The 17,150-nt window shown below is 41.1% G+C and overlaps 1 protein-coding gene across 1 annotated transcript in view; it reads right to left on the bottom strand.

Annotated features, from left to right (window-relative positions):
• Nucleotides 1-14,809, bottom strand: part of ANK3 (ankyrin 3) — a 376,954-nt gene extending 362,145 nt beyond the window's left edge. The window contains 1 exon segment of the mRNA XM_070364655.1: nt 14,465-14,809. Coding sequence (XP_070220756.1) covers nt 14,465-14,578 — 114 coding nt within the window. The 5' untranslated portion in view covers nt 14,579-14,809.
• Nucleotides 14,810-17,150: the final 2,341 nt, after the last annotated feature.

Here is a 17,150-nt window from a genome sequence, read left to right as displayed (position 1 = left end):
TCTGAGCCAGATAATTCATGATCAATTTAGTCTTGTCTTCATAACCCCGCTCTGCAATAGGTGTTATTATGGAAGAGAGCACGGATGTTCAAGACAGTGGTGAGACTCAAATCCAAGCCTATGTGACTCCAGAGCTCATGACTAGACCCATTTGAGCTTTCCACAGAAGTTCAAAAATCCTTTTCTCTATGATTTCAGAGATTTCCAACAGCATTTGATTTAAAAAAGAGAAGCAGGATTTAACATTATGGGCAGACACAGCACAGACCGTATTAATAATTTAGGTTCCGCTAAAACTGAAATGGAGCTCTAGGAAAGCAGGTCAAAGCCGAGAATGCCAAATGCACCTAAGGACACCCTCCCCCCCGACACTGCCAACAAAATCCCGACTAATCCACCAGAAAACAAAAAACCGTGATATCAGATGCCAAATGGAGGGCTACATGATTGTTTTAATCTTAGTCCATAGAAGATCCACTAAAACATGTTATGTAAAATCAAATGAAGCCTAGTCAGGCTCTCCCATGGAGCGCTCAGGGGAAACAAGAGGGAATCTGGACTCACACACAGTTGGAGCAAGAGAAAGCCCGGGTGTCTTGACCACGCCGAATGTCTGTGGGAAAGCGCTACCGAGGCTCAAATAGGCAGGGCAAACACAGTCACCAGGGAAAACAGAGACTTTCCATGTGTTCATGGTCCCCTTCAAAGGTCCAGTTTCTGCTAAGACGGGGTGCAACCCAAACCTTTTGAAGCGAATCACAGATGGGAAATGAGGAGGATGATCAGGATCACTAATCCTTCACTAATGAAGACAAGTGAACATGTAGACTTCACATGCCTGAATTACCAGTACTAATACATTAATTCCATTTGGAACAAATGTGGATGGAATAAACATGCATAATGAATCCGTTTATTTTTAGATGGTAAAGAACAATGCCTGCTGAAGAGGAATAGTAGAGCAGGGATCGTTAGTAATGGCCGTTCTTCAAAGGAAAGAAATTCATTGCTTTCAGCATTTTTAAACATCAATATGGTTATCTTCCTGGTACTTAAGGGCAGGCAAGTGTATTTTGAGTGTTGACAGAGCTAAGTAAATATAATCATGATGTTACTGAATTAGGGGACAGCAGGCCTCTACAAGAGAGAAGGGAGCAGTGGGCAGTATAGGGTATAGTGACCTCAAAAACCTTCTAGCATGTCCTCTCTCCTTCACCCTGAAGCAGTCAGGTAGCAGCAATGCACCTGGGATTTATGAGACTGGACATTTTGAGGATTTACTAATAGAAAATCAAATGCAGTACTCAAGGTTATGGCTCGGACAAATGTTGTTGTTTCCCTGGACTATTGTAAATCCGTGGTGCCAACGTCAATTATGATCTTTTTGTACCCGATTCAAAATTGCTGTGCTTTGCAATAGTACTTACAGTCCCCATGTAATATCTGAAGGTAAAAACACAGGCTTAAGCCATGCATTGTTATTTAAAAAGCACCTCTTACCTGGCATTTATCACATAAAATTAATGAATGATAACATTGGTGATGGGGAGGCATAAACATGATTTAGAAACTGATTAGAAAATAAAATAATGAAAAATGGAAGTAAAAGATTTCCCCAAATGCAAGAAAATTACATGATCCATGAATAATCTGTAAGCAGAACAGTGAAGTACGGATGGGGAAAAGCTTTGGAGTCTGACAACCATGGGCTCAACTTCTGTCTCTCATTTTTGCTGTGTTACTAATAAATTCGGGCTTGCCTGGTGGCTCAAACGGTAAAGAATCCACCTGCCAATGCAGGAGACACAGGTTCAATCCCTGGGTCAGGAAGATCCCCTGGAGAAGGAGAACGGCAACCCACTCCAGTATTCTTGCCTGGAAAATTCCATGGACAGAGGAGCTTGGAGGGCTATAGTTCATGGGGTCTCAAAAGCATAGGAATAGAATTTTAGCTACCTAATAACAACAACTGATAAATTTAATGTCTGAGCCACATTCTCCTGATCTGCAAAATGAGAATAAAGCAACCTAATTTAGAGGGTTCATGTAAATATTAGCCGAGATAAAAGCCTTTGGCATCTACCAATTATTTTACTGTAAATGGACTCTAACTTCTGCTGGTGAATTTCCTGTTGATTCACACTGAGGCTGCCTAGTAGAACCCGAAATCCTCTATTCTATATAATAAAATTTTCGGACACTCAGAATTTAGACCCCTAATTCAGAATTTTTAACATTTCCCTTTCCCAAATTAAAGATTTTTACTCCTTGCTCTTATTACCAAGGGAAAAAAAGGAGTATCACTTCATGAAGCCTAAGATCTCTTCTATGCTGATGATGACAAAAGAATCAGTCAAAGCTGATGGTGATTCAAATTCTAATATTCTGTCTATGTCATCAGCTGAAGTACACTTTTGATGGTGGTGTTAATTTCCTACCATACTACAAATCATATTTTAATTTTTAACCTAGGTTCTGAAAATTTGTTTGTTTTGAGGCCCTGAATGAGCTGTTTATTATAAAATAAACTTCTTCCACAGTTTTCTCATAAAAAATTCTAAGTATGAGATGGAGGACATGGGCAAACACACAGGAATGCACTGATTTCAAAACCCAAGGAATAAAAAACAAAAAACCCACTGAATTAGCCAACACAAAATTATTTCACCACTTATCTTCAAAAATTTGGAGACTTCCAACATTTAGAAATTAATTATATTCACATTTATTTTACCATTAATATGATTATGATTTTGTTAAGGTAGGGTGTATTTCAAGTTAATGTGTAAAGTGAAAGTGGCTTGAAGTTAAGTAAATTGACTTATGCCATTCAGTATTATCACCTTCCTACCCTCCATGCCGCATTGTGGACTTTTCTTTTTTTGGCGGGGGCGGGGGGGGGATCAATTATGAGAAACATCTTATTAGGAATTTTTTAGGGGCAGAAAGCCCAGCAGGGCCTTCCATGGTCCAGGAAATAACGATTTCATGGAGCCCAATATTCTGGGAAAATTGTGTTCTCAATGGGTGGGAATGAGGGGTGAGGAATCAGAGAATCAGCACAGGGCTGGCTATCAAGCTGGTCTGGGTTTGAACTCTAGCTGTACGCTTGCTAATTGTGTGACCCTGGGCTTGCAGAAACTTTCAGAGTGTTAATTCCCTTAACACAGAGAATGAGGATAATACCATCCACGCATAAGGATTGAACACCTTATTATTCAACACCTTATTCAATACTCACAGCACTGGATAGAGTGCCCAGCCCACTGTAATTCCCCAATGAATTATAGCTCAATAAATGAAAGAAAGGGTAAATGATGTCCCACACACTTTGCTATTGAGTATCTCACTATGCTGTCCTCTTTGAAAAGTGAAAAATCACATGGGATTTCCTTGGTGGTTTAGTGGCTAAGACTCCAAGCTCCCGATGCTGGTTCGAGCCCTGGTCAGGGAACTAGATCCCACATCCACATGCCACAGCTAAAGATCCCACAGGCTGTGACAAAGACCCGCCACAGCTAGACAAACATCACACAGAGCCTATAATAAAAATGCCAGGTTTCAGGTTGGTGGTTTTGTTTTTTTTTTTTTTTCCTATTTGGTTTAGGGTGAATGAAACTGTTTAAACACACCAACAGTTCTAAGTGTCAGATACTGAACTGAGCCAACTAGGTCCAGGGTGGAGTACCTGATTTAAAATCTGACTGAAAATGGTAGAGGCCCTCCCCAGTGGCAGTCGAAGAAAGTGGGGAAAGAGAACGTGCTGGTAAAGGAAGGCAGTCCGCAGGCCACTACGAGTTCTGAAACCAGGTACGAACGGTGATAGCTCTATACTGGCCAGATTATTCACTCTTCCTTCAGTCCCCAACCATCCGGCAACTGTAGAAACAGGTCTTTAACGGCCATGCTCCCTAGAGGGGATGATGAAATACAGAATATGTCTCTTATAGACATACTGTACAGGTAGCATTTAGTTTCTTCTCAGTAATTATAGTGTATAAACCCTCCCGTGAAGATTGTTTCACTAGCTCAAATAAGTAGTTTTCCTCTATAAATATTTCAGTATTCATATCCTAATCTGTAAAATCAAGTTCATTTGTTGAAAGAATGATCTGATATCTCTATCTGTACATATGGTTCTTATGCTTTCTTTAATGTCTTCCTAGGCTATCATTTAACTACTGAGAAAGCTAATTATTAACAGTGCTAATGATTGAGAAATACATTTAACATAAAAATCTTTGAGAGAATTTCTCAGAATGGCAGATGTAAATTCCCTGAGAGTACAGGAAAGTTTGCAAAGGGCTGAACTGAAGGACTCACATGGTTGTTTGAGGAGGCAAATCTATGAGTAAAATTTCACTCATCAAAGAATTTGAATATTTCCTGGGTGTAAACCTTCTTCAGAACATTCCCTTTTTTTTTTCTCAGTTCCTCTGCCCCCTTCTTGGCTACAGTCACTTGATTACATTTGGGAGCCCACACCATAAGGGAAGCTGGAAGCCCTCGTAAGGGCTCCCTTTATGCCAGGAACCTGGCAAAAGGCATTTACAGTATTTCTACTCTTAACAATATGTATTCAAGTAAAGGGATTTCCATGTGGCTCAGTTGAAAAGAATCTGCCTGCCAATGTAGGAGACGTGGGTTAGATCCCTGGGTCGGGAAGATTCCCTGGAGAAGGAAATGGCAACCCCCTCCAGTATTCTTGCCTGGGAAATCCCATGGACAGAGGAACCTGGTAGGTTACAGTCATGGGGTTGGAAAGAGTCAGACACAACTGAGCACGCACGCGTGAAGAAAAGGATTAATAGCCCCATTTGACCAATGTGGAGTCTGAAGCCCAAAGAAATTTAGTTTAAGGCCACACAGCTAAATGCGGCTGCCGTATAAATGCACACCTAGCCCCAAAGCCTATTCTTTCCAGAACCATGAATTGTAATAAATACTAAGCCCTTTCCCTACACCTTTCTCCTTACTGCTTGCCTACTTTATTCATGTTTTTAATCCTCTACTAAACAAAATTGACCATCTGTTTACCTCTTCCACTGTATAGACTTCTTACAAAATTTTATTTCATTATGATAAAATAATGCTGTTCATATTAACATAACAAGGGTCTTAGGGGATCTGCATGTAAATTATCAATGTGTCTGTGTCACTGACTTCCGGTCACTAGAAAATCTTGGGCTGCCTTCCATCCAACCCTCTCTGGCCAACTTCTCCCTCCTATTTCTTTTCCACGCAGTGCACACATCCTTCTCATACAGTAATGAAGCTAGCTGGCTTTTGTGCTGCCAAAAGAAAAGCCACAAAACTGGCAGATGTGAACATTAGTCTCTATTCGACCCATTCTAATGGGTTTCATCTAAATGCAAACAGAACTGATGACATGGTCCTAATAAGTGGAAGGCCACCTATGACTGAGAAATAATTTACTGGGACCAACTACAGCTAAATTGAAACCTACACATTTTATAGGCAGCTCCTATATTTGATAGTGATGGACGGTTCTAGTTCATGACACCACTATGAGTCCAGGAAAGCATAACTGAGTGAATGGGATAAACGCCAGGAAAATCTGATTTATATGTAAAAGATTCAAGCTTGATTTCCACTGCTTTGCTTTCAACTCTTCCACTTTCAACTTGTACAAACTAGAAACACCAATTTGGGTAAAATAATAACAGCTTGCTAGTTTCTGAATGTTACCTTTCTATAGGAAAATCTCTATAAGAAAGTTTGGATTATGTAACTGACAGTGTAACATTGTATTTAGACATTCTCTTTCAATAAGTGACCTATACATCAGTCAATAGATGTAAACTAATGATTTAGTTTTTTCAGTGACTGAATTCTTCTTTAAAATTTTTTTAAATGTGGAATTATGGTAACTTAAGTAACTCTTTATACAATATTTAGATTTTGCAGTTAAATGCAAATGATGAATTTATCAAAATCTTGATTACTAAATAATTTAACTCTTCACATTTCAAAGGTGAAAATTTTTCTCTTGACATAAGAATTCACTATAGATGCCTATTAGTAAGAACCTCCCTTAAAAAAATCTCCCCTGGAGAGGTTCAGATGGCCCAAGAAAGGGACTTACAACCAGAGACCTTGGTCATAAGCCCAGCTACTTCTGTAACCGAGGCAAGTTACATAACAAAACTTAAGCTTAGGCTAATTCCTCTGTACATGGAGATAACATTATGGCATAGTGTTGACATAAAATCAAATAAGACGAGGAATGTAAAAGTCACTCAGAATACTGGAGGCCCAATAAGAAATACTCATTTTATAACTCAGTCCTTCACCCCTACCTGGGCAAAGTCACAAGGAGAAACACAAAGACAGCAAGTAGATGAATCTACAATTCCACCCTTTATCTTATTAATCTCCATATAGGCGCAATGGAGGTGCACAATACATTTCTATTAAATGAGCAGAGAAGCAGGTAAAATGTGACACCATTAATGTAAACTATTCTTATAACTATAAAGAACTTAAAACACTGCCAAATCCTTACTCCTCAAGCATACCTATGACAAGTTAGCACTTTTCCAGATTGAGATTCAATAAAACACACATACAAAATAACTGGTTATCGTGCCAAAGGAAAATTAAAAGACAGAAAAGATCAAGAGCCTCAGGAGCAATGAAGAAACAGTTTTAACTGCTGCATTATGCCAGCGACAAGCTAACAAAAGCGTTAGAGAAAAGGTAACCCTCTGGCAGTGTTGGTGGGAATGTAAATCGATACAGCCGCTACGGAAGATGGTATGGAGATGCCTTTAAAACTAGGAATAAAACCACCATGTGACCCAGCAAGCCCACTCCTAGGCATATACCCTAAGGAAACCAAAATTGAAAAAGACACACGTACCTCAGTGTTCACTGCAGCACTACTTACAAGAGCTAGAACATGGAAGCCACCTAGACATCCATCGACAGATGAATGGATAAAGAAGTTGTGGTGTGTGTGTGTGTGTGTGTGTGTGTGTGTATTATTCTAGAATAATATTCTAATATTAGAATATTAGTCATAAAAAGGGATGCATTTGAGTTAGTTCTAATGAGGTGGATGAACTTAGAGCCTATACAAAGTGAAGCAAGTCAGAACAAGAAAGATAAATATGTCATACTAAACACATTTGTATGGAATCTAGAAAGATGGAACTGATAAATTTATTTGCAGGGCAGCAATGGAGAAACAGAGAGAACAGACTTATGGACACGGGAGAGGGCAGGAGAGGGTGAAATGTATGGAGAGAGTAACTGGAAACTTACATCACCATATGTAAAACAGATAGCCAACGGGAATTTGCTGTATGGCTCAGGAAACTCAAACAGGGGCTCTGTATCAACCTAGAGGGGTGGGATGGGGAGGAAGATGGGAGGGAGGTTCAAGAGGGAAGGGACATTTATATACCTATGGCTGATTCATGTTGATGTTTGACAGAAAACAATAAAATGCGTTAAGCAATTATCCTTCAATTAGAAAATAAATCAATTAAAAAAAAACTAATGAAAACTTTAAAACTACTATTCAGACATTAATGAATGCATAATTTATCCCTGTCATGATCTTGGACTGGTTGAAAAGGTAATTGATTAAGAGCTACTAAGTCTTTTCTTAAATAAACAGATGACTTTATTGAGAAAAAAAGTACCATAATCATAACAGATTACAGAGAACCAATCAGCTGACAAGTCTTATTGAATTGCCTCCCTATTTCTAAACCTCTGGCACACCAAAGGACAAAGGTTTACAGCCTTTCCTACGAGCCAGCTAAGCCTTCTTCCATCCATCCTTTTCCAAATGCAGAAGAGTGGAGCCAAGGCAGCAGCCAGACATGCTCCTAGGGAGATTACCTGCCCCGCTTTAGTGAGCTGACTTATTGGCACAATCCCTCTTGAAGGCTCAGGATGTAAATAATCCATTCTTCTGTTCAATAGGACCACCACCAACTACCACTCTATGGCTCTTAACATTATGTCAAGCACAGTTCCAATATGAATTCACTGACATTATTACACCTCTGTGGCAACTATTACTGTATTCATTTTGCAGTTGAAGAGACCAAAGCATCTAAAGATTAAATAAATCCCCAAGGACACAGCAGCTAAGGGATAGCGCCAGCCCCTGAACTCAATCTGACTCTATAGTTCATGTTTCTAAGCATGATACGGCCTCTCATCCACCCTTCTGTCCATCCAGCCACCACCTTTCGCCCTCTCTCACTTTTCACCAACCCTCTTATCCATCCTCCTACTCCGAAAGCCCCAGTTTGGTAGTAGCTGAGTATGATACCACCTCTGCCCTCAAGGAGCTCATAGTTTCTTGGGTGAGACACACATATAAATACATAATTAATTTCAGAGCAGGATATCAAGTATGTTGAGAGCGAAACTAGGCTCCCTAGAGGTCTAGAGACTATGGACTCAGCAGAGCAGAAAACAGACTAGGTTCCCTTTGTCTCTTAAGAGCCCACACAGTCCTCTTCCCCAAAGCACAGGTACTGCAGTAAAAGCCTCCTGCCTGGCATCTTACATCATGGGTGTCACAGGTACCCAGATGACCAGATACAGAAGACTCTGTAAAATGTCAGGAAGCATCACACTTCTATGGCAAGAGATCAGGTCCCCTGAAATCTCTTCTCAAATCCTTAAATTGCCTTAGCCTAAAACAACTGCAAGGAGATCCAATCAGTCCATTCTAAAGGAGATCAGCCCTGGGATTTCTTTGGAAGGAATGATGCTAAAGCTGAAACTCCAGTACTTTGGCCATCTCATGTGAAGAGCTGACTCATTGGAAAAGACTCTGATGCTGGGAGGGATTGGGGGCAAGAGGAGAAGGGGATGACAGAGGATGAGATGGCTGGATGGCATCACTGACTCGATGGACATGAGTCTGAGTGAACTCCAGGAGTTGGTGATGGACAGGGAGGCCTGGCGTGCTGCAGTTCATGGGGTCGCAAAGAGTCAGACACGACTGAGCGACTGATCTGAAAAGACAGCGCTAGAGTTCTATTACAATAAACGCAGATGGACAGATTCCAAAGTCCTATGACCCAAGTTTAAGTGTAGACCCTCCAGTTACTAGGTTTATGACCTCAGGCAAGTTATTTAGTCTCATCAAGCCTCGGTTTCAACTATGAAAAATTGGGATGAAAATAATACCTGCCTCATAGAAAAGCTGTGAGGAAAAAAAAAAAAAGAAATAATCCATAGAAATCACTCTGCAGATTGTCTGGTATACCACAAGCACCTAAGACACTGCTGTGCTGTTATTACAGAAACATGTCTTTGAGGATTTGATGTTACGGTATTTGCAATTTTTCACTGCATTTTTCAAAATTAAAAAGATAGAAATTCTTAAGGTAAAACATTAAAATCTATTGCAGAGGGTAAGAAAAACAGACTAACCACAATAGTGGGGTACTCAGAGATATAAAGCTTATTATTCAAGGTTCCAGATGTTTAGAAAATAGCTTATCATTTAGAAGATTCTCTGAATCAAGCCCACTTTGACGTGTAGCTGTGAAAATATTAACTACATACCTTGTACAGTGTAGTAGTTAAGGAAACAAGCTAGAGAGTCAGGCTACTCAAATTGGAATCTTGGCTCTGTCACCAACGAGTGTGGGAATTCTGAGGCAAAACCCCAAGGCTCATGCCTCAGTTTTCTGATCTGGAAGACGGAAATAATAGAAATACTTTCTCATAGGTTTGTTGTGAAAAATAAACGAGCCTCCACCTGAAAAAGGTAATTTAAAACCCTATCTGGTGCACTTTATAAGAGGTCAAGAAATGTCCTGGGAGCAAAGAAATGAATCCAGGAAATTTAATTCTTCATCTTCCGCTTCAAGCCAGAAACTTGGCAGTCACCCTAGAATCCAATCTCTCCCTCTCACATCCTACATACAGTCCACTGCCAAGTTCTACTGAGTCTTCCTCTAAATATCTCTTGTATGCAACACCCCCTTCTCCATCAGCATCATCTCTGCTGCGGCTCAGACCCTCAGCATCTCTCATGCCTGCATCATCACCACTGGTGCTTCCTGATGGCTCTTCCGGCTGATGCCCACAGCACTGATGCTTGAAGGATGGTTCTCAACACAGAAAGCTCTTCAGCCTCCTCTCTTTACCATCACCCCTAAAACCATTCAGGTCCCTCTCTCCTTTGAGCAGGGGTTAGTGTCCAGCTCCGTAAGACAGCGTACAAAGACCTTCGTAACCTGGCCCCTGACTACTTTTACAGCCATTTTTTCTGCCATATCCTCATGTCCCCTTTTCTCCAAAATACTGTTTGTTTCTCACACAGCTGAATGTCTCTCATACTTGAACCCCTGTTGGCCTGGGATTCCTGTCCTTCCGTTTGTCTATCTCGCTGACTCCTCCAAGGCTTAGCTACGCCAAGAACCTTCTGGGAGCCCGATCGAGTTGAACTGGTGGGGGGCTCTTGCTGTGGCTCCTTCTTTGTAGAGTGTTTAATGGTGCTGTTATCTTCTTCCTCCTTGTGCCGGGAAGCACAGTGCAATATAATGTACTGTGGCCACTCTGCCTCATTTAGCTTTGTCTCCAACACAGAATATAATGCCTAATGCCAGAAGTTGTTCAAATATTTGCTGAATGAGTGCATGAATGCAAAAATAAAGCAATGAATATTCATTCATTCCTGCTCTGCCACTGGAATAGCTGTATGAGTTTGACATCAATAATCACAGAATTAATTGACTGATTATTCCTTGGTCATTCATAGAGAGAGAAAGAGAAAGAAATTCCATAGCGTCCTTTTTTAAGTATAAATTTCCATGGTCACCTCAAAGCTTGTTTCTTTTTTTTTTTTTGACAGGATGTAGTAAATATATAAAAACTACATAAAAGTATTGAATAAATTAAGGTTTGATCCTAATATTCCTCACTACTGAAATGTATTTTATAATTTAATAATATAATGTGGAGGAAGGGCAAATCATGGGGGTAACACGGCACCAGAAGCCAATGGCAACAAGGATAGTATGGGGCTGAAGAGCATTTGTGATTTCTAACTCTTGGAGGTTCAAGGTGGTTGGGACCCTCTCCAGACCAACACCTGCGAGCCAGGGAGCCTGCTGAATGCAGGAGATGCAGCATTCCTCCCTGCAAGGTGCTTAGTAAGGGCATGGATCCAATACTAACCCACCCACCGTCACTGTTTACCTTTGGCATGCCTCCTACTTGCTGCCAACCTAAGTCCTTCAGGAGAGAAGGGGAGTGAAGCTGAAAAACAGATCAGGGAAGAGCAATGGGAAATGAGGGTAAGAAACTTTTACATTAGATACTCACTGAAACTTTTTTTCCTTAAAGTCAGATGATAAAAGGATTAAGTGTTCATTCATCTAGGTAAATTTCTTTTTTTAACAAACAGGAAGATTTTCTTTTACTTGATATGAAAGTTGTTGTGCCAAGAATAAAATACATCATTACTGCTGCTGCTAAGTCACTTCAGTTGTGTCCGACTCTGTGCGACCCCAGAGACGACAGCCCGCCAGGCTCCCCCGTCCCTGGGACTCTCCAGGCAAGAACACTGGAGTGGGTTGCCATCATCATTACTAAAATTCAACTAATCATAAATTCCTAGAAGTTTCCTACTTATTCTTAGGGGCTTCCCAGGTGGTTCTGTGGTAATCAGTTATTCATGGTTATCAATATTCAAAAGAGACCAAATGTGCAGTTCACTGGGTTTAAAAAAACTGAAATGTGAATCCTATATTAATTTTACATGCATATTATGATTTGAGTATAATACTTAGTAATATCCCATACTGTATGATTCTGTGTCATATAATCAAGAAAGGTTCATCTTGGGCTTGCTCAAACCTGAATTGAAGGGGAACCATGAATCAAATTCCTTGTTTTATAAACTAGATACTCTTAAGATTTCCTTTTGTATTTTGAGATTTTATGAGACTGCTCACTATTCCTTTTTGTAATTAAAATATCCTAGAGGATATTTCTGCATGTGAATGAGAATGAGTCCCATAATAACCCACTATATATATGTGTGTGTGTATATACACATTTTTTCATAAAATGCAAATGCAGTGTTAACTTTTTTTTTGCTCACACTGCACGGCATGTGGGAGCCCAGTTCCCTGACTAGAGATAGAACCTACACCCCCTTGCAGCGAAAGTGTCAGTGAAGAGTGTGTAGTCTTAACCACTGGACCGCCAGGAAAGTCCTCCCTGCAAAATATTTAAAAGCAGCTTTTCAATTGACAGGGGCCTACAACATGGAGTAAAATAGCCCAGAAACCTTAATTAGGATTTTAGGAAAAGGTAGGAAAAAAGAAACTAAAAGCTGAAATAATTCACTTTGTAGGAAATAAGTGTAACATACACTGTGTCATGGAAGGAGATACAGAGCATGTCTTCAAAGTCATTTAACCTTAACTTTGCACATAGAAGTGGTCCATGCGGTCATCTGGCTATGAATATTAAATCTTCTGTGATACATGTACCTTTGATGGGGAATATATATACTATACTGTGTTATGAATTAAAAAGCACAATAGCAATGGAACTGTTATCCATGAGCCCCTTTCTGGATCTCCTCTGTGAGTGCCCTGAGAACAAAACACTTAAATCTGCCTGCACGTTGACGATAGCGATATTGATATTTCTCCATGTTCCCTTCTGGTTGCTAAGAGATTTACATTGGACAGACTCTGTTGTACGAAGCATTTTGATCCACAAAGCATTTGCTTCAGCTCAGTGAGCCCAGAAACTCCCTTTGGTTCACCCCTTCACTATTTTGCTTTCGAGTCAAACAGGGGTCTGGGCACAAGGGCAGCAGACCTGTCGCTGCTCCCCCGGGACACGGCTGGCCATAAACCTGGCTCGGCTAGTAACTCTTACACAGAATATCGACATTAATGATGAAACTATATCTTTATACAAATGTATGTTCCTGTCCCTGTGTTTCTTAGAAGCCAGTTTATCATGTCGTGGGGGTGGGGGAGGGGGATGTGCACAGAGAGGTCAAAGTATAGTGACCGACCCACAGACAAACCTAACTTTCATAAAATTAGACCAGAACCTAGCAAAACTAGGCAATTTTGTAACAACTCTGCTGTGTGAGGCTTTGAAATACACCTGCTGAGAATTTCCTAACTTAAGTCTGTACTTCTGTGAAAATATGTTCAAGAAGTTTTTTTGCAAGAACCCTGAAGCAGGAAACACCTATATTTAATGTCATGTGGCAGAACCACCGCAACTCTCTGAACTCAGTCTCAGAAAGTCTGCCAGTAACAAAAGGCAAAGAGGTTTCTCTAGACCTTTACTTGGAAGAAAATGGCAAAGGCCCTGAAAATATTCATGATTACTCCTGAAGGAAGGTACATGTGGTGGATGAAATCTGCATGTCATTTGCAAGGCACGTGGATCACTGCTCAGAGCAAATTAAGATGATCTTTCCCTTGGGAATTCTCACAAAGAGACATAAAAATGCTTTATGACCTGACTTCCATATTCAGATCACAGAGTTTTAGTCAATTTTTATGAACTGTCATGGAAGAAAAGTGATTTCGGGCCTCAATCTCCAAATCGGTATCTAGGATTCATATTTAAGGGCACAGCCCCCAAAAGGTAAGCACTCTCAGGCTGTAATTAAACACCAGTGACCCAGAATATTCCTCCTATTTGCTCCCCTGCATTAGAGTATCAGTAGGGGATGATCAATACTCATGCTCGGATCTAAAGCATTCAGTGCTGAAGTCCCTGCCTTGTCATGGGAATTCCTGCATTCAGGATAATCACTCTCAGCCAGTAGAGAAAGACAAACCTCTGTGCTTTCAGTGGTTTAAAGAATAAAGAAAAGTTATTTCCAGCAGCTTATTTCCATTGCACAATCTACCTAGGAAGTACCTTATGGGACTGAGAGTCAGAAGGAAAGAGGGAACCAAAAAAGCAAAGCAGGAAATGACTTTACTGTTACGTCTTTAAGGTCACAGATCTGCCTGAGAAATGCACACATGTGACACAGTTCTAGCACAAAAGCTCCTTTTCCATGAGACAGAACTGTTAAGAAGTACAAAGGCTGCTTCTCTGCTCTCTCCCTCAATTCTAACTCACCGCAGTGCATTTAACCTTGACTGGGCTGGAAAGAAACTACTTTGAACTCCCTTGCAACACCTTTGCATGTCATGGAAGCATGCCCATGCCTATGTCAAGTACAAGCCTTCCGCATCAGCACTGCAATCCCCCCGCACAGGATAAAATCTTGCCCTGCCTTGCCCACCCTCCACCCGTGGTCTACCACAGGGTTTCTATCATCTGTTCCCAATTTACACACCCAACTTACACACCCAATTTACACTCTACACCTCATGTAAAAACAGCCCCGAATGCTTCTCACAGATGCCAAGAGGAATTAAAATATAAAGGATCCAGGCAAGATCTATGCACTGGCATACATAGCTACCTTTTTCTTCCGATCCCGGGACCGTTTGCGGTGTTTCCTTTTTTTCTCTGTCTCTTCTTCAGCATTGATTTCTAAATCCCGGGTTTTCTTTAATTGGGAGGCCGCATGAGCCATAATGCATTGAAAAGGACCCTCTCAAGCACGCAGGGCTTCCTGGTAGAAGGTGATATCCTCAGGCACCTTTAATCAGGCTTCCAGCAGCATTCCAATCACTGGAGAGAAACCTTGGACTCCAAGCAGGAAGACATTCAAAATGCCAAGATGCTGGAGAAGCTGAAGCTTTAAAAACCCCAACGATGGTTTCCAGACTTCATCCTACACCTCCCTGTACCTGAACCTTTACACGAGAGTGCAGCCATCCTAATGCATTTACCGTAGTGAAAAAGACAGCTGGGACACAGGAAGCTGTATTATGGCTGTATCCCCTGCCACCAGCTGGAAGTGTCTAAGTGATTCCTCGGAAGGGGGAATGCTGCAAAGGATGCTTCTCTGAAGGGAAAAAATCAAGAGTCACCACACATGCAGGAGCAAAAATCCAGCACTAATTCTGAAAACCTATTTTAGAATCCTTCGAAAAAAAGGCAGGGCTGCAATTTATACATCACCACTAGGTCTGCACAGAGCAGAATTTAACCCGTAAGAGAATGGAGCGGTTCCTACTCCAGTGTAACTGCTGATGGTGACAAAATAAAATAAAATAAGATTTTACAAAAGACACTCGATTTTGCTGTGGAGATCCTGACTGCATGATGGGGAAAACAATGCATGCATTGCTCATCTCCACAGTGAGGCCTTTATGCTCGACTATCAGCCTAAATGCATTTTGTGGGGGAGGATTCACAGAAGGGCCTGTTGTCTTTTAAAAACAACATGCTGATTACAACACATCATACAGCAGGCCATGAGCATGTTGGTGTAGGGAACAGATGCCTGATTCAGAGGGGTTCCCCAGGACTCTCCCCTCCTGAGGTCCGAGGGTCACAGAAAATCTGCGCTGCAGTCAGGGGCTCCAAGTCGCGGAAATGTGGACTCGGCGTTCATGTGCACTTCAATCACCTTACTATTTTTGCCACCTGAGTCCTCAATGACTGCAGCTTCTGAATATTCATGAGGTGAAGTGAAGCAGCAGCAGGGCTCAAGGCCTGCTGGGCTATCTTCTGCTAGGATGCACGCACTGGAAGAAATCTAATAAGTCAGGAATCATTCATATACTCAAACACATGGGGCCCAAAACATGGCTGAAACGTCAGTCTGGACCTGAACCATTACAGCCCCAGTGAGAAACCTTAAATTCCCCAAGTAAATGAGCAGGGGAGAAAAAGATGATGCTTCACTGAAAAGACTTAGTGTGTGTGCTTCTAATATTCAAAGTCCTTGACTTTGGAAATCAGTGCGTTTTGAGTTTGCAGGTGGTGGTGGTGGTTGTTCAGTCACCAAGTTGTGTCCAACCCTTTGCAACCCCATGAACAGCAGCAAGCCAGGATTCAGTCCGCAGGAGTCACTGTTAAAATGTGTGGAGGCCAAAGCATGCAGTCCAGAGGTGTTGTGCAAGGATTTGGTTGGAGGTCCCTGGGGCTGCTGTTGACCTGCTTCATTAAGAGCCCCAAGTGTAAGTTCCTGCCAACAACTACTCACTGTATTTCTGATTTGGAGATCAAGAACTTTCTTCATTCTTCCCTAGCAGGGGGCCTTACATCTTCCCCTGGGCAGCGACAGAGATTGGAAAGCAAATGAGGACCATGGCCGTGACCTACTGCAAGTGGATTGAAATAGATGGCTTCACTGTGAACCATGTGAAAATCACTGTGGCCCATATTTCTGAGGGCCCACTGACACTTGTCTGCTCGCTTTCCCACAGAAACTATCTACATGAAGGAGGAGTTGTAGAAAAGTTCCCAACTGCCTACAAAACCGTCGTCTGATAAAAAGCAGGGGCCGGGAGGAAGGCAAGGGATGAAATGTAATTCAGATCCAAAAGCAATACACTGTATTTGGAGCTTCATAATAAAAATAAATGCTTTTCTATCAGAAGTTTTTATTGTAATAGTAATAGGTGGGGCAGAAAATATAAAAAGTTAAACTTTTGTGTGCTTGCTCCTGATATTAACCATCCTGGACTTCTGAGGAATATTCACAACATTTCCTATCCTTATTTTCAGCAAGCTGAAGAGGATAGCCAGCTAAAAAACTGGCTGATTTCCCACTGGCTCCAGGATCTTCTCTTTTTTTCTTCCTTTATAGATACTAATGCTACTTTAAAATGTTTTTATAAGCACACCTGACCAAGGTAACTTTGCCATCTAAGGCTGGCAAAGCTACTGTCCCATTGATCTCTATCAACAAAAGCAAAGATGGAAATTAGGAAAACAGGTCCTGGTATTTTTGGACACATTTCTCTCTGAAATAATTCTTTGCTTTCCCAAAATGTTTAGAAGTTGAGAATAAGTCACAACTTATATGCCGCTATAATATGATTTTTTTTTATAGTGGATTTTGCAGTTAGTGGTTGTCCCACCAAAACTAAACTCTAAGACATAGCTCATTTAGATTATTTTACAGAAAATATGGGCTTCTGTTTGCTACTTTTAAACTAGAACTTTAATAGCAAAACTGCCAAGAAAGGCAGCTCCGTGAGTCCTAGGATTTGATGGTAATATCACTAAAGTCTTAGTTCCTTTCTTCCTAC

The sequence above is a fragment of the Bos mutus genome, chromosome 28 (genome assembly GCF_027580195.1).
Source record: "Bos mutus isolate GX-2022 chromosome 28, NWIPB_WYAK_1.1, whole genome shotgun sequence".
Classification (NCBI taxonomy): Eukaryota; Metazoa; Chordata; class Mammalia; order Artiodactyla; family Bovidae; genus Bos; species Bos mutus.
This window is presented reverse-complemented; position numbering and strand designations above follow the sequence as displayed.